The sequence below is a fragment of the Merops nubicus genome, unplaced genomic scaffold (assembly GCF_000691845.1).
Source record: "Merops nubicus isolate BGI_N331 unplaced genomic scaffold, ASM69184v1 scaffold3107, whole genome shotgun sequence".
Lineage (NCBI taxonomy): Eukaryota > Metazoa > Chordata > Aves > Coraciiformes > Meropidae > Merops > Merops nubicus.
Genome location: NW_008618127.1, coordinates 3,665 through 21,457, shown reverse-complemented (window position 1 = coordinate 21,457; position 17,793 = coordinate 3,665). Strand labels below are relative to the sequence as shown.

The 17,793-nt window shown below is 36.8% G+C and overlaps 1 protein-coding gene across 2 annotated transcripts in view; it reads left to right on the top strand.

Moving 5' to 3' along the window:
- ITCH (itchy E3 ubiquitin protein ligase) overlaps positions 1–16,255 on the top strand; it is a 32,222-nt gene extending 15,967 nt beyond the window's left edge. For both annotated transcript variants that reach the window (XM_008943325.1, XM_008943324.1), the window contains exons 10-23: positions 239–305; positions 2,574–2,658; positions 3,701–3,829; positions 4,486–4,558; positions 5,442–5,513; positions 7,498–7,586; positions 8,199–8,358; positions 8,636–8,769; positions 11,914–12,054; positions 13,750–13,870; positions 14,586–14,690; positions 14,921–15,017; positions 15,375–15,447; positions 16,107–16,255. In XM_008943325.1, coding sequence (XP_008941573.1) covers positions 239–305; positions 2,574–2,658; positions 3,701–3,829; positions 4,486–4,558; positions 5,442–5,513; positions 7,498–7,586; positions 8,199–8,358; positions 8,636–8,769; positions 11,914–12,054; positions 13,750–13,870; positions 14,586–14,690; positions 14,921–15,017; positions 15,375–15,447; positions 16,107–16,206 — 1,446 coding nt within the window. In that variant the 3' untranslated portion in view covers positions 16,207–16,255. The remainder of the gene's footprint in view (positions 1–238; positions 306–2,573; positions 2,659–3,700; positions 3,830–4,485; positions 4,559–5,441; positions 5,514–7,497; positions 7,587–8,198; positions 8,359–8,635; positions 8,770–11,913; positions 12,055–13,749; positions 13,871–14,585; positions 14,691–14,920; positions 15,018–15,374; positions 15,448–16,106) is intronic.
- Positions 16,256–17,793: the final 1,538 nt, after the last annotated feature.

The window sequence follows — 17,793 nt, the reverse complement described above, 5'->3', positions numbered from 1 at the left end:
GGCAGGAGCACTAAACAAAGAATAATTATTTTCTTGGCACTGTATTTAATTAAGCATGCAAAGCCCTGAAAAATAGACCTTCTCTGTGGAGAAAAATAAATGGTGGCATCTTTGGTTATATGTAACATTTAAAAAAAAAATTCATTTACTTTAGTAATTCATGGTGGCTATGGTAGAACATCTGGAAAGTGAACGGCTGCCTGGTCATTAAGGGACCATTTCTTTGTGTGACTTGCAGAACCAGGACTTCTCATCCACACAGAACAAAGAGTTTGACCCTCTTGGCCCTCTGCCACATGGATGGGGTAAGATTGACTTGAGAGTTTTTTGTAATGCAATGTAATTAAACATTAAAGCATACTTCTGCCAAATTATTTTGTCAACTTTCTAGGCTATTTTTTTAAAATAAAACTATGGATTAAAAATTTTTAAAATGGAATCTAATCAAATGTGCTGTTAAAACAGACTCCTGACAAGGATGTGCACTTTCAAAGTAGATTACAAACTGAAAAGTGTTTTGATTTACTCCCTGTAACTATAATAATAGCCTCTTTCACACTGTTATCCTTTTTTTTTACCACTTTCATTAGGCAGAATTCCCTCCCACTGTCCTATTCCTGCCAAATCAGAGTCCAAATCTTCTCTATATCACACTGCCAAGTCAGGTTCCAGGCCAGTTCTTGGAGAGTTTTATTGGCTTGAAAATGTTTTCTGTAGTGACAGCTAACCACTTCCTGACTTACCTCTCTCTCCCTGGATAAATTAATTTTTGTACTTTACAGGGTTAACAATTCACAATTAATATAATTGCAAGGGGAGGTGCAAAAATGTAAAGGTAGAACTGATCTCTGGTATGACTATCAAGCAGATACAAGAATTCAACTTTCAAGATACATAGACAAAGTTGTCAGGATAGTGTCGTTTTAAAGCAAATAATTACTTGGCAGAGCTAGACCTGGTTTTTGGCTCATCTGTTTCTCAAATGTAAGTACTTGGATTTTTAGTTCTGGTGTTAATGTAATTTCATGCCATAAAATTATTGTTCCCCCAACTTATGCTTTATTACATTCTATTTATAGCATTTCAAAGGGAGTTCTTTAGGCTAGTATTACCCTGGAAACAACAAAACTGAGTTTCCACATCGTGTTGAATTCTGCTATCAGTATAACTCTCTTAGCTAAGTGCCTACTTCCAGGCTTCTCTTGTAAACTGAAGCTTTTCACCTGTGGCAGTCAGATGTTGGGCTGTTTTCATAATTTGTATTCTGTATTACTTCTTTTACAACACTAAATAAAGATTGCATAAAGAGCTGTGGAATGGTAGAGAAGACCAAGCTGAGGCATTTGTCATAAGTTCTGTTCAATCATGGGCATACACTAAACTATCTGGAAGAAAATATAAATGTATTTTCTTGGAAACTGCATTGATCCTTTTTTATTCCCTGATCCTAATTAGAGTATGAGTCCTGCATACTTTCTTGATCTTTGTGTGTACATCTGTTCCCTATTTTGTGGTTACTGTCTATATTGCATGTAAGGTGTGTCACAGAATCATGTAATGGTTTGGGTTGGAAGAACCTTAAAGATCTTCTCATTCCACTCCCGCTGCCATGGGCAGGGACACTTTCCACTAGACCAGGTTGCTCACAGCCCTGTCCAACCTGGACTTGAACATTTCCAGGGAGGGGGCATCCACAGCCACCCTTACCATGAAGAATTTCTTCCTTGTATCTAATCTAAATCTCACCTTTTTCATTTTAAAGCCATTACCTCTTGTCCTGTCACTACATGCCCTTGGCAGAAGTCTCTCCCAATCTTTCTTGTAGACCCCCTTTAGGTACTGGAGGCACTGAAGCAGCTGGAATTTCCTGTGGAGAACACAGCTTACATTTTTTATTTCTTCCAATTTTTTCCTGTAATAGAAAAATAGCATAGTAAAGGATCCTAAAACTGAAATTTCAACTCCATCAAGAATTTAATCCATATACATTTCTAACTTGCAAAAATACTGAAAAACCTTTAAAAATGTGCAAATACTAGGCCAATAGATCTAGTGAAGGTAAATGATGATGAGCTGCTTCCTTCACACAAATATTTATATTGTTCTTATGATGCCCAGAATCTCTTGAAGTCAGGGCTGTTGGTATAAGCAGTGCAGGCAGCTTCCTTCACACAAATATTTATATTGTGCTTATGATCTCTTGAAGCCTGGGCTGTTGGTATAAGCAGTGCAGGTGGAGGTAGCTGAACTTTTTAGGGTAGGAACTGAGATACAAAGAACTTCCCTGTGACCACCACTGCGTGCAGCTTGTCACTGGGGTTAGATGCTGGCGCAGTGTCGTTGGACTGTTAGCACTCAGCAGTGTTAAGACAGGTTCCTCTCTGTGAATTGCATATTTGACACTAATGTCAAGAAAAGTGAAAAAATGTTGAGTCAAAGGGGGTACAAATAAACCTGAATACAGCAGAGGCTATGGCAGGGTCTGTTGATTGATTTTTATTTATGTTTTGATGTAGTCTCAGCAATATATTAAGCAAATATTGATTTTTTTTTCCCCTTTTCCATCTTTTCAGAAAAGAGAACTGACAGCAATGGCAGAGTGTATTTTGTCAACCACAACACGAGAATCACTCAGTGGGAAGATCCCAGGAGTCAGGGGTAAGAAATAATTTGCAGCTTCATAGAAGTCTGGAATGAAAAATCTAACAAGGTAGTGAAACTAAGAACTAGCAAATGCTGCCCACAGCTGAAACATGGACTGTCCTACATAACCTTCAGAGAGCCTGTTAATATATTAAAAGGTACTAGCCAATGGAAACTGCCAAAATATTGCTTAGTACAATTACCAGGAAAGTCATGGTCAACAGCAGTAAGTTCATTCTCCAAACAGCTCCTACTCTTTCTATAAGTCACACATCTAAACATTGGTATGTTTGGAGGAGGGAGGGATTTGTTTCATATGGTGATGGGATAGTGCAGAGGATCCTGAATAAGAATTTTAACATTTTCTAGATAATCGATAACTTAGAAGCAGAATGAAAACAAGCTCAAAAAACTGCAGCACCCCTCCTCACACATTTATAAAAAAGAAAGACAGAAAGAGGACTTGAGATACTACTAAAAGTAATGGAGTCCTATTCTTCAGGGTGAAGGGTGTTCAATCCCAGCTCTTCCTGTTTCAGCTGAAAATCTCCATTTGCTGAAGCAATCTTATCTGTCCTCCATAGAAGAGCAAGAGGAGGTGGAGGGGAACAGCCTAATATTTTTGGAGTGGTAGTAGCTGTAGCCAGAGATGACAACTTTTCCACCCCAGTCATGTCTGCAGCAGCTGACTGTGTGGAGAACATTAAAGCCAAACAACCAAATGTGCTGGCTTCACAGTTAGCAACATGATCCTACAATATTCTTCTGTGGAGGGAAGTGACCATGACATCAGTAAACCTTGCTTACATTTTTCCCTTAAGTTTCTATTTGCTGTTATTCCAGGTAGTGCAACCAGATGAGCTAACAATCATTTTGCTCTAATTGGGAGCTAATATGAAAATTCAAGTGGAAAAAAAGGGAGAGTAAATATTGAATGGAAAGCTTCTTTCAATCCATAGTTTTTCTAGATGTGCCAAAATTTTTACCATCACAGGTATTGTTCAGTTGACCTAAAGTATGAAGTTGATAAGTTGCCATGTATTTTCTGTATCCACAGCCAGTTAAATGAGAAACCCTTACCCGAGGGCTGGGAAATGCGCTTCACCGTGGATGGTATTCCCTACTTTGTGGATCACAACAGAAGAACCACTACATACATAGATCCCCGCACGGGCAAGTCTGCTCTGTAAGTGTTTTCAATATTATGCTAAGTTTTCAGAAGTGAAGTTTAGTATGCATAATTTTGGAAAGTTTTTTTCTCTTTGTATGTTTTTTTTTATGCAGAAAGCTTTACATGTAGTAATGCTTCTCAGTTTTATGGGGTTTTTTATCCACTGATAGCTGTTCCTGAGGAAGGGGGTGTTTTGAACAGTTTAGAATCCTTCTTGTCAAGTAGTGGATAAGATTTGAGGGTAGTGGAGGAGTACTGCTGGTGACCAGCTTCCTTCCTTTAGATTACTAGTCTTCTTTATAAAAGTACACTCAGCCTTTCTCTTCTTTCCCCCTCTAGAAAGGAGTTAAAACCAGAATTTAATTCCCAGTTGAAGTGAACTGAATGTCATCCCATCCTTGTTATAATCTTTTTTACAGTACATAATCAGACACTGTTTAAAAAGTAGTGTGTGCACTCCACAATTTAAAACAGGAAGATTTCTTTTTTGGTTTTAAACTAAGAAAATCACATCCCCAAATCAAAAAATGTGTGTAGGAATCTTCCAACTAGATAGCCAACTAAACCATACAACTACGTAATTAATAAACTTATTGGTTTAAATTACAAAATTTAATTTAAATTACAAAAACACTTTTGAAATTCTATTTTTTTCCTCCTTTTGGTTCCAGAGACAATGGACCCCAGATAGCTTATGTGCGTGACTTCAAGGCAAAAGTCCATTATTTCAGATTCTGGTGTCAGGTATGGATTCATTTCTTGGGAATATTTGCCTGCATTTTTGGGTTTTGCTTACATGCTTTAAATGAATTTTTCAATGCCTTGCAAGTAAAGATAATCAAACTACTTTAAGACTGAAGGTAAATTAAATTAGGAGGGAGAAAATACAGAGCTTGTATAAACTCATTTAAGCTTAAACCTAGGTAAGCTATGGCTTTAAAACTTCTTGGAATAAAGGAAAACATCAATTTAAGTACTGTTTGGTTTTGGTGGTTGTTTATTTTAAAGCAGTGGTTTTCAAAATAATGATTCTTCCTGCTGCTAATAAAGGAATATATGGAAGCACAGTGTTTTTGTAGTTAATACAAGATCTACTTTCTGTGCACTTAGTTCTGGAAGAAAATGCAGGGCATTTGGCACAGAACAGGCATGTCTAAGCATTGGAGGATACCCTGTGGTGCATGTTAGCATGCATAATACTAAATTCCAGTGTGTCAGTCATGGTCAAACTCTTACATATATCAAAAGATTAAGTAACGGTGTTTAGGAAAATCTTGGTTTTGAATGTTCCAGTTTTCAAGAGTCAATGAATTACACTCAGAAAAATAGCAAACTAGACAAATTTTTCACTTGGAAATTTGTATTTTCTGATGTCCTGTGGGAGTGCAGTATTTGAACCTGTACTGAGCAGGACTGGAGGCCTGTATGCCTCACTTTAGATAAAAACACTGAAAGCAATTTGCTCTTGGAGTAAATTACATTTCACATACCTACATTACTGGGTTTGTTTTATATGGATTTGTGAAATTCAACTGCACCTGTTAAAACAACACATAAAACTAACAGTCCAAACTCAGTATTAGAAACTTATCTGATTGTACACTTCATCTCTAAAATTTCATTTCAGCAACTGGCGATGCCACAACACATAAAGATAACAGTGAGCAGAAAAACATTATTTGAGGACTCATTTCAACAGGTATTGTATTAAAACATGTTAGTAGTGGGCATGAAAAGTTGATTAAACTTGTCACATGCCATTCCTGACCCTTTGACATCTTACTAATGTTATTTTAAGTGAGACCAACAAAAAAATACTAGTTTAATACTTAGGGTACATACATACTTATATATTAAAAGATCATGCTAAGCTGTGAAGTTCTGGCTCTAAAATCTGATTCATCTGGTATAGACAGTGATTTAAAAAAAAAAGTTATTTTTTCTTAAAATTCTTTAAAATCTAACTTAATTTTGTGGGGACCACTGTGGCAGAGCATCTCCCCATTCTCAGGAAGTTCTTGCATCATGCTTATGTTTGTTGGCATGTTTTAGAACTGTGTTATATAAGCTTGGGCTATGTACCAAAATATATCAATTTGATCTTAGGGTGTTATGGATCTTTAAATGAATATGAAATCGTTAAAAGAACACAACATTATTAACACTTTTTAGATTATTAGTAGAAAAAATATTATTAATGTCTGTAGACCTAAGCCATGGTTAAATTTTTTTCTGTACAATATTTTCAAGTGCTTTTGAATTTCTTCTGCTTTTTGAATGTTCATTGCAGCAATAAATCACTCCCATTGCTTGTTAAGTTGAAGTCAAAAGCAGCTTTTTATTGGTCTAATAAGATACAGAGTAATAGGCTTGTAAGTGCATGGAACAATTCCTCTTGGCAGTAACACCTCTTGGCCACTCTGTATTTTTCTGACTGAAAAGTAACAAGAAAATCCAGACCTTATCTAAGAAGATAGGAACTTTCAGCCTCTTCTGTCCCCAGCTGACTTTTTTAATAGTGATTAATAGTATGTTTTGAGACAAATATATTCTTAAATAAGGATTAATGCTTTCTTGTTGAAATTACTGCAAACTAACTTTGCAGAAGTAATAAATAGTGTAATTGGCTAGTCTTGTCTTTTGGAACAGTGATGTCTTCAAATAAAAGGGATTAGAAGGTGATGAAATAAATTCTCTAACTGGAAGTTAGCTCCACTCATATCTAAAATTGTACTTGGTCCTTTTACAGTAACCATAGAGGTTATAAAGTTATATTGTACTGGAAAGAATCCAGAGATAGATTATGTAATTGCATAAACATCAGCAAATGAAGATTTCTTTAGGAAAACAAGGTACCTCATCTATAATTTAGATGACATCATCACAAAGACCTGAGTTAATGTTTTTATGCTTGTTAGCCATTCATCATTTGCAGATATCTCTGTTGGGGTTATGAAATAGCTTGTGATGGTTACTACAGACATCTAGGAGAGATTTTAAAATGCGAGTCATGACCCAGATTTGGTGCCTCTGATTGCAAACAAAAACTTAATGTTCTTGGACACACAAAAGTGTTGTGTGAAATTTCTTAATGAAAACTTCTGACAACTGATCAAATCGGCATCATTACAAATTTGGTCACTGTATCAAAACCAGCATTGGTAAAGTTTGTTAGTATCTATGATTACTTCTAACTTTTAAACAAACCAACAAACCAGCTAGATTTTTTTTATTATCCTCTTTAGGAGATAAAGCTGTAAAATGAAAAAAAAATACAATGTATGTTTATTATTGTTTTGTCTCTATTTCTTTGAGTCCTTGATCATGTCTTGTTATTACTTCTAACTGGCATACCATTCAGTATGGTATTTAACAAGTGCCAAATTTACTCACTTTGGGCCCATTATTTATTGGTTAGTAGGCTGCTGGTCTAAGTATCACAAGTTTTTAATTTCAGGATTATTATTTCCTTTTATTTTACATCTTCCGCCTTTTAATCTATGGAAATAGGTTTGCACTAACTTCAAATTCCATGAACTTTCCATAAGCAGGTACTTCACATACTCGTTGTTCATTTCATGGTCTGAATTATCAAATGCTATATTGCTTGATAGCAAATAGCAAGAAGTCTAGACAGTGCTTATAGTTGTTTTCTTAAAAAGAATTGTTTTTCTTTTACTAAGATAATGAGCTTCGGCCCTCAGGATCTACGGAGACGTTTATGGGTTATTTTCCCTGGTGAAGAGGGCTTAGATTATGGAGGTGTTGCAAGGTAAGCCAAACTGAAATGGTAAATCTTTTTCTGCAAGTTGTTGACGTGAAGACCTCCCAAAAGCAGATATTTAAACTGCAGTGCTTTCAAAATATATAGTGAGGTTTATCTTAATTAACTTCTTGCATATCTTAAAAGTGTATGAAAATATTTTCAATCTGCATTAGGAGTTCTTTTGTCTCAGTGATTAAAGAGATGCAGTTTACTGAACTAGAGTAAGCCTTTGCCACAACGATTACTACCAAAGTAGAAGTTTACTGAAAAAGTGAAACCTACTTTCAAGGCAAAAGACTTCACCAGAAGGTAGCCGAGAAGTGCACATGTTGATTGGCATTCCTCAAAACCCTGATGTTTAAATCAGTGGTAGAATTCTAATCTGCTCACTTAGATAAGGGTGATTTTTATCCAAACCACTGACAGTTGTATGTTATTGTAACTTTGCATATTAATGCATAGTTTGTGTTCATTTCAGTTGAGTTTAGCCTGCTTTCTGGTAAAGCAGTCAGATTGACTACCTGTGTGCCAGCAAGTTCCTAAGTCAACATAAGTTATCTAAAGTAATTTCTAATTTAATTTATTTTGAATGTGTTTTTATTGTTTGTGTGATTTCAGGGAATGGTTCTTTCTATTGTCACATGAAGTTTTGAACCCAATGTATTGCCTGTTTGAATATGCAGGGAAAGATAACTACTGCTTACAGATAAATCCAGCCTCTTATATTAATCCAGATCATTTGAAATACTTCCGATTTATTGGAAGATTCATTGCCATGGTAAGTTCAAAGGCAGAAAGAGCTTCTCTCATGTAATTTTCCTATAAATAAATACTGTACCATGAGATGGATAATTAATGCATTTTTGAGTTGAAATTATTGTCAGGTTTTTGGATATAACCATTGTTGGTGTAAGTTAATTCACCATTTTAGCAGTCGTCATATTCTAGGGTTTTTTAATTCTTTGTCAAATTTAATTGGTACAGAGTACAGAATGTTGTCATATTAACTATTCAGTCATCCTTTGCATTATTTTCTCTGTTTTCATGTTCTTCAGGCTTTGTTCCATGGGAAGTTCATTGACACTGGTTTCTCTCTGCCATTCTATAAGCGTATCCTAAACAAGCCAGTAGGACTCAAGGATCTAGAATCTGTTGACCCAGAGTTTTACAACTCTCTCATCTGGGTGAAGTGAGTTGGACTTGATTTTGTTCTTGAAATAGCAATACAATGGTTTTGATTTTCATTTATGCCAGGAAATAGGTGTAAATTTATTACTAAAAACACCACTGGATAGTATAATATATCAATTGCAGTACTGGAATTTTTTCTGTCATTTTAGATACACAAATAATAATTTTATCATATGAAAGCCTTTCTGGTTCATTGAATACTCTGCACAGCATCTTGCAATCCATTTTTGATGTATTTTAATAAATCTAGCTAGACATTATACAGGCGTGGCAGTCTTGAACAGTGTTATAAATAAAATGGCTTGAGTAAACTCTAGTGAAACTTTTCAAATAACTGATTAAAAGAAACCAGCAAAAATCTACTCATTGTTTCTCTCTGTAGTAACTGGTTTAGTTAGGAAACATAAGAAGTTTAATGCTACAATAATGTGCAGTTAACAAATGTTAACTCCTTTGCAAATTCCTCTCCAGAGAGCAACAAGTTGAAATGATCTGAGTTTGTTTGTAGACTTAATTATTCTGGCATCATGTGTTAAAAAAATATTTTAAGAAATAATTTAAAACCCCCATTATATCTAAAGCATTATCATTTTGTACTCACTTTCTAATAGCAGTACTCAAGGATGTTTTAGTCCATGGTTGATATGCACCACTTGTCTCAGTAACACAGAGGATTTTCCTTTCCCAATAGTTTTTACAAAAGAAAAAAAAATTAGAAGGGAAAAGCAAAGACAAATTCAGTTAAAAATTTTATTTGCTTCTGCTACGGCAAAAAAAATTCAGCAGAAAAATCAGTCTTTATGTGACTAGAGAGATAAAACATTTTACTGAAGAATTCTTCAAAACCACAATAGTTTTTAAAATGCTTTGAGAAGGGCATAAAAGGTGTGGGGAGAGACTGGTTTGTAAAATGCAGAAATAAATAGGATTGTCATCTCCTGTAGCAGTGAATCTTGGAAGCAATATCTTGGATAGTGAGGCAGAGGAAAAGCAGCTTTACAATATATGTATAAAACGAGATATGAATTTTGATTTGGTTTTTGAAGTGTGTTCTGTCCTCAATGTATGTGCTGCTAAAAGATGTAGTGAGCTAAAATTCCATTAGGAAAACTTAAAATAATTGCAAACTGAGTAAAGATGCCGTGAAACTGAGACCTGAAAGGTAAGAAAAGGTCTCAAAGCTTAAGTCCTGATTTCTGCAGTTAAGAAGTCCTGTCATCCTGTTTTGTGGTCAGAAAATGTGTATTTTTTTAAAGAGACTCTTTTTTTTGTTGTCATGTTGTGACTTACTGAGTTTTAGACACCAAGCAAATATGGTACTGAAAAATGCAAAATAGGGAAGAAATTTGCATTAAAACATGGGGGAAGCTAGTACTGGTGAAAATATTATATCTGACTAAATTGTAACCACTTGCACCTATAGCAATGTTTACTGTATGAACACTGTTGATCCATTAATATTTTGTGGAAAATCCTAGACTAAAAGGGTGTTATTTTAAGCCATTATCTGTAGATGGAGTTGCATCTTTGCATTTGTGTGAGTAGTGCACAGAAGCTGGTCACTTTTCACATTTCATAGCAGCAGGTTTTCTTTATAACACCCAATAATTGCAAGGGTTTTCAGAGCTGCTCAGGAGCGTCACATGTATTCTACATATAGTTCTTTAGGTGCATATGTAATGTGTGCAGAGCACAGAGGCCTCTGGATGTCAGCCTCCTAGAGATGTCAGCCTCCTAGACTGGAGTCCCTGGAAGGCCAGCGCTGTCCCTTTGAAAAAACACTTAAGGATGTGAAAATTCTGGAGAAAAACCTTCAGACCTCCAAGGGGTGCACATTGACCTCTAAGTGCAGAAACCCAAACCTCAAGTTTAGTATAGTGAGCCTGCTTGTCTGTAATGCTGATGAAGTTTTCCTCTAAGGAAATGAATGCAAATTTGTAAGGAAAAAAGTCACATCTGCCAGGGCAGATGTGATGTTGTTCCTCTCCAAAACGAATTCTATAACTTTCCAGGCAGCTTTCAGGAGTTTTGAGTTTCTTGGTGCTTGTCCTATCAGACGAGCGTTTTTCTTCCCACAATTTTGAAAATTTCATAGAAATTTTCACATAGAAAGTCACTGAGTTTGGAAGGGGACCTCTAGAGGTCATCCAGTCAAACCTCTCTGCTCAAACTGAGCCAGAGCAGGTATCTTTCATTTTAAATGGAAGGGGTGATTTTTTTTTTTTGTTATACATTTGTCTGAAGCTTCCCTTCCTCATCTTAGATTTTATGCAATAGCAGGTACTTTGGAAAAATAAGTTCAGAAGCACTGTTGCATCATGATGCTAGATAAACCACAGCAATGTTTTCAAGACTGACATTTCTGTGTTATGGTTCAGGACAAATATTTTGATTTTGCACTTTATTTGAGGGGAAAATGGTTGTTAAAACCTCTGCTTATGCATGTGATTCTTCACTTTACAGAAGCACATATCACCATGGAAATTAGAGTGTTGTGTCTGTTATTCTTTTGGCTATTAACACCTATAAAGATAATAGAGTTGATCTGAGCAATGTTTTTTGGCTGCAGATTGTTCCTGTGTTTAAATTTCTAAGAGGATTCCTCTTTAGCAGGAGTATTTGTACTTTTTTAACTTAGGAGCTTGGGACATTTCAGTATATGCTTACAAGATAGTCCAATAAATATACTGGAGGTGAAGAAAAATCATTAAGTATGCACAGCCTGCTTCTTATCTGCTGTTAACTGACAAAGTGACAGGTTTTAACACAAGCCTTACCTTGCCTGCTAGAAGAAGCACTTATGCAATGAAATAAACAAAAATGTCATTAGTTGCCAAGTTTCTGTATTCCACAGACATTCTGCCTTCCTAGTGGGTAGTTTGTCAGCCTTATGATTGGTAAATTTAAAGGTGGTACTCCTCAAAAATTGCTGATCAGGAGTTCAGTTTATGTACGCACATTGGTAATGAGTCAGTACTTCCTGCAAACCATAATTATTGTGTCAGGAACATTTCCTTATCTTCATTATTTACCTCCAAACCTTTTTTGCTTGAGGTCCTTCATACCCATCTCCTCTACCGAGCACAAAGGTCTTGACATATATTTTAAATTATTTATTTAAAATTATTTATTTTCCTTACAGAGAGAATAATATTGAAGAATGTGGCTTGGAAATGTTTTTCTCAGTTGATAAAGAAATTCTAGGTGAAATCAAAAGCCATGATTTGAAGCCAAATGGTAGCAACATTCTGGTCACGGAAGAAAACAAAGAAGAATACATTAGGTGAGAATAAACAAAGACTTTGAACTAGTCTTATCTCCATCATTTTCTTTCTTTAGTCCTAGCAAGAAGAGATTGTCAAACTCTGTAATCTGAGGCACTGTTGAAATTCTGTCTCTCAGTAACTGTTGATTGTGGCAACAAGTGGCAATTGTTTGGATATCATAGTTGAAAGAAGAATATTGATAGAAATAAGATTTTAAATCCCCTTTTTTGAAAGCTTGAGGTTAGTAGAAATTCTGCTTTTTTCCTAGAGATGTTTAAGTTTAGCAGAACATCATGACAACAAGTGTCAAGTATTTAATGGAATCACTGCAGGGACTTATGGCAATTATGTTGCTTCCTAGCCTGCTGAGAGCCTACCCAGCCATTTATGTTCTGGGGTTTTGTAAACTTGCATTTTTGGATGCTTTTGTGATGCTTCTTAAAGATACTTGGCATCACTACTGGTTTTATCAGAACTGGACTTTCACGGGTTGGGCCAGGATAGGGTTAATGTTCACAAGCAGCTGGGAGGGACCACAGCCAGGGCAAACAAGGGAACCAGCCCTCAGGTTATTTGGGATAAAGGAGGGAACCAGCCAGTGGGTTACTGGATGCCATTTGAGGTGGGGAGGGCTGGCCTGGGGAAGCAGTGCCCACTTCAGCTTGCAGCTGGAGCATCCCTCAGGTACCAGTGGAGCCTTGCGGTTTATACCACTCACTTTATGTATTGCTTCATTAGTATTATCCTTACTACTGCTCTTTCTTCTCTCCTTGTGATGCTGCTACTTATCTCAGCCCATGGGGTTTCAGCATGGGGCTGGGCAAGTGGCTGTGTGGTGGTTATTTGCCAGCTGAGGTGAAACCATATCATAGTCTTACAATAAAATTAGGTCTTGGCACTTGTAACAGTGCTTATTATGTGAAGTATTAATATTGGGGTTGAAAATAGAGAGGATCTGCAGAAAATCCTTCTCTTCTAGTTTCTAGGAACCCAGGGAGAGCTCAGATTCCAGTTTCACTCATGTTCTTTTGTTGTACACTAAGCCCTGCTCTAAGTCCCCAAAATTTGTAGGAATTTTCAGAAATCAGAAAATAGCCATATCTCCTTTAGACTCCAGTCCTTCTGACAGGTTAGGCTTGAATTCTGCATAATATCTGCTTCTCCCTGGGGTCAGGTTCTTTAGGTCTTCTGTCTGCTTTTCACCCTTTTATTAATGGAGAGTGGAGTTTCTGCCACAAAGCAAAGTTTCATGATTAACAGAAACAAATATGGAACTTTCTAAAAGGCCATGGTCATGTCTTCATAAGCTAGCAGTCCCACTTACCTTCACCAGTACAACTTGACATAGTTTTTACCTTTTCATGGATACTGATTGAGATTTCTGGGGACAATAGTAGACAAATATAGTCTGCATTTTTTTTCTTTCTTCAGATACCTAGGGACTGCTGTGCTCACAATAACATCAGTGAATAGATGCTGTCTCCTCTTTGGGTCTGAAATACTTCCTATAACAGAATGGTTGGAAACAGAAGGGTTTAAGTTAAAGAAAAAACAAAATTGTTTGCAGAGTAAAGGTTGCTATGTCCCCAGAAGTTTCCAGACTTTGCATTTTCTTTTTTTAACTTAGCTTACAGTTCATCTCCAAATAGGCTAACAACAATCTAGACTTCAGTTAGGCTATTTCAATTATTTTTCTGCATCTTCTTTTACAGGCTAGTAGCAGAATGGAGACTTTCCCGAGGTGTTGAGGAGCAGACACAGGCTTTCTTTGAAGGCTTCAATGAAATCCTACCACAACAGTATTTGCAGTATTTTGATGCTAAGGAGCTGGAGGTAAAGGATTGTTTGGCTATTGTTAGGTCCAAGCTGACTTCAACTCCAGTCATTATGTCTGAAGAGCAGAATTCACTCTGTTTTATAGGGCATGTAAGGGAAACTTAGTGGAGTGCTACTTGATTAGCGTGTTTCCCTTTGGATTTCCTCTTTGCAGCTTACTTTGCAGCATTTCTAAAGGTTAATGTTCTGCCAGCAGAAATTTCTTATCAGATTGCTTTGGTAATCCTGAGCAACTTGATTTGCCTGTGTTCAAAGAATGAGTAACTTGGCAGAAAGGGGAATTGAAGCAACAGATGAATCCATATAGACTGGACTGGGTTCTAGATGGTTTTGGTCTCTCAAAATTACACTTTCTGAAGCACTGATTCCATTTAAAAAGATAAAAACATAAACCCAAACCCTCCTGTTCCTAGCAGAGAATTGAATGGTCAGGCAATGATAGACATTCAAGTCAGGAACAGTTTAAATGCAGGCAACTAGGCCAGCTTTTCATGACAGAGGTGCTTTCCACTTTGTGGGCTCTTAACATACACCTCCTAAGCAGTCATCTTTCTTGTAGAAGTTTTTGGTAAAGTTTCAAACCAAGTATGGTGTCATTGCAGACGCTTCTCAGTACGGTCACAGCTGATGTTCTTGTTTGTGATGTGGGAAGTCATAGAAGGAAAGTCAGAACTTGGACCCACATGCTTATTTCTCTTTTTATCCCATAAAGGTGCTTCTGTGTGGAATGCAAGAAATCGATTTGAATGACTGGCAGAGACACACCATCTACCGGCACTACACCAGGACCAGCAGGCAGATAGTGTGGTTCTGGCAGGTTTGTAGACTTTGTTCTAGTCACAGAACAACAGAAGTTAAAAAACACAGCTACAGTTCACTAAGCAATAGTCAGAAATACTGAACAGACCTCTAGTGTGTAAGTATAAATTGCTACTGCTAAGCCAGCTATTTATAACAGCCATGCCATTTGTTAGTCTGCAGATGATGGTGTGGAAATGGGAATATCAAGTCTATGCCTAAATGTTTATTTCAATTGCTATTTTTCAGTTTGTGAAAGAAATAGATAATGAGAAGAGGATGAGACTCTTGCAGTTTGTTACTGGAACATGCAGATTACCAGTGGGAGGATTTGCTGACCTCATGGGTATGTGTAATAATCACTCTAATACATTAGATAATATTTTTTTTAAAGAACCAAATTATACATCTATGAACAATTTAATATCATATTTAATGCCAGTTTCTGTAAGACCTGCATATACTTGAGCTATGATGGGCAAATGCCTGTTGTAATGTGTTTTAAAATCTTCAAGACTTTTTTAAAAACTTCAAATTTATGCAATTCACCACATGCATCATTTGGTCTGGACAGAGTCAAACAATGAAAGACAGATTTGGGGCTGGGGAGGGTGACAGTAACCTTGTCTTGTGTTTAAGCCTTTCATACTTCAGCTGTAACGTATTACTAGACCTATGCCTTGCTTATGTGAATTTGTTACAGGGAGCAATGGACCCCAAAAATTTTGTATTGAAAAAGTTGGAAAGGAAAACTGGTTACCTAGAAGTCATACCTGGTGAGTATGTAACAAATCAGAGTATCACTGTTCTGGTTTTGCTGACAACAATCTACTTGGAGATTTTAGTAAATGAGTAGTATACTTAGATGGCTGAGACTGTGTGAAAGCAAACACCAAATTACACAAATAAACTTTGTTGTTTCAGCTATTATAGCTGAACTCCTGAAAAACTGCTGTGACATGGAGTAGATCCCATTGTAACTTCCATGGATTTGTGTATTACTGAAAATATGAAGTAATAAGCAATACTGTCTAAAGAGGCTGGGATTGATCTTTTGTTATCACTCCAGCATGATAGTGCAGTAGCCACGTTCACACTTCCTCTCCCCTGGGGAAAAGGTAGCTTCTACTCAGTTCCTCAGGTGTATTGGTGGTTAGTAAAAACACACAAACAAAATTTCAGATGTGAATGATGACTCTAGTTAACCAACGAGCAAAAGCTGGTGAAACTTCTCCCCGAGTACACTGCATTCTAGGAAGCTGTCACTGTTCAAGTGCTTGAACTTGTAACCTTTGCTCTCAGAAATATATATATTTATGTCACAGAATATAGAACCAGGTATCCATTTACAAAACAAAGTTTACCCATGTTCATAACGGATTTTTTTACAGTGGTTAATTATTTTTCAGGACTTAAGTTTTTTCTTTATTTTCAGTTTCAATCGCTTAGACCTTCCACCGTATAAGAATTACGAGCAGTTGAAGGAAAAGCTCTTGTTTGCAATTGAAGAAACAGAAGGATTTGGGCAAGAATAGCTGAAATTTGCACCTTGAAGAATGTGAACTCAACACGATGTATGTTCTTCACTTCTTCTGCTTGTTGCACATTGTAAAGTAGACTTGACTTGGATTTATTTAACAATACTAATGTGTAAGTAAATGGATGTAATCCTGAGGTTTTATCCACATTAACTCTGGATTTCTACTGAGCACTTTCAGAAATCAAATGAGCAATCAGATATGGCTACAAATGACTGATGACCTAAGTAGAGGCTTAATACAGCTTTGGGCTCTGCTTTGTTTTACCATTCATTAATTAGAATGTGTCCTTAATGACTGACAGATTTTTTAACAATAGTTTTGTCTTTCCTTTTTAGTAGCATTTTTTGCTACTGATGCACTGGGAAGTTCATTGGTAGCTGCAATGCTGCAGCATCATCCTAAGCCTCTTTACAGCAGCGTTACTAGAGCCAGCTTGTAACCATCCTCTGTGTATCCTGAGCAAATTCATTGCTTAAACTCTTTTTTCTAAGGCAACTGTGGCCAGACTGTTTTATCCCTGCCTTGAGTCTGCTCACATAACAGCTGGGCTCAAGCTGCTGTTCAGGGGATGTCAAACTGTGGCACAAATCCAGGCTGTAGCTTTGCTGGGTTGTTTCCCAATCCTGCTAATTTCAGCAAAATAGACACTTGCCCAAAGTCGTTGGGACATTTCTGTGTGCCCTCAGAAGAATTCTGATCTTTTTCTGTGTAACACATTTAACTTTGAAATCAATATTAACACTGTGGTACTTCACTTGTTTTGCAAAAGACAAGACCACCTGGGATTGCACTGACTCCATTTAGACTCCTGTTTGCAGACTGCTGTCTCTTGTCACAAGTGTTAATGGACATTATTCTCAGTGTTATTCCTACATGTTGCAGTCAGCGCTGAAGACTTTATTGGGCTCTCGGGAGGAGGTACAAAACAACTGGATTCAGAAAATGTTAATGCTTCCCATTTTTGCTGATGAATTCATAGAATGTCTGGGCTGAAAGGGATCTCCAAAGGTCATCTGGTCCAACCCCCCTGCAATAAGCAGCAACATCTCCAAAAAGATGAAGCTACTCAGAGAATTCATGTGTGATACTGGCTGAGGCAAAAAGGATTAGAAAGTTCAGACACGGATTACAGATTTTTGAAAAGCTGGAGCATCAGTAAATAATTTTATAAAGGTTGAAGCTAAAGTTTTTTGGGGAGGTTTCTAAGCTAATTCACCCTAAGCTGCTTATAGCTAGTAACTTTTGTAGTAAGTTCCTATTGGATTAATAACATTTTTACTTCCTTTTAGAACCTGTTAATATTCAATTCTCTTCTAGTTTACAATAACATTTTGCATTTTACTGCTCCTTTAGACTGAATGCACTTTTTGGGTATGGTCAGCTCTTTCCCTATCTGAAGGGAGGAAAGCAAACTCGAATGAGATGAGCTGTTAGCCATAGTAAGAGACATGACACTTGAAACAGTGTGTAGCACACAGTAAAGCAGAACTGCAGCTCCGAGCATCGGGACAGGAGCTGCTTTTCAGAGGATTCTAGATAACAGACCTGAAACAAGGCAGTGAGAAACTGTAAAGCTGAACT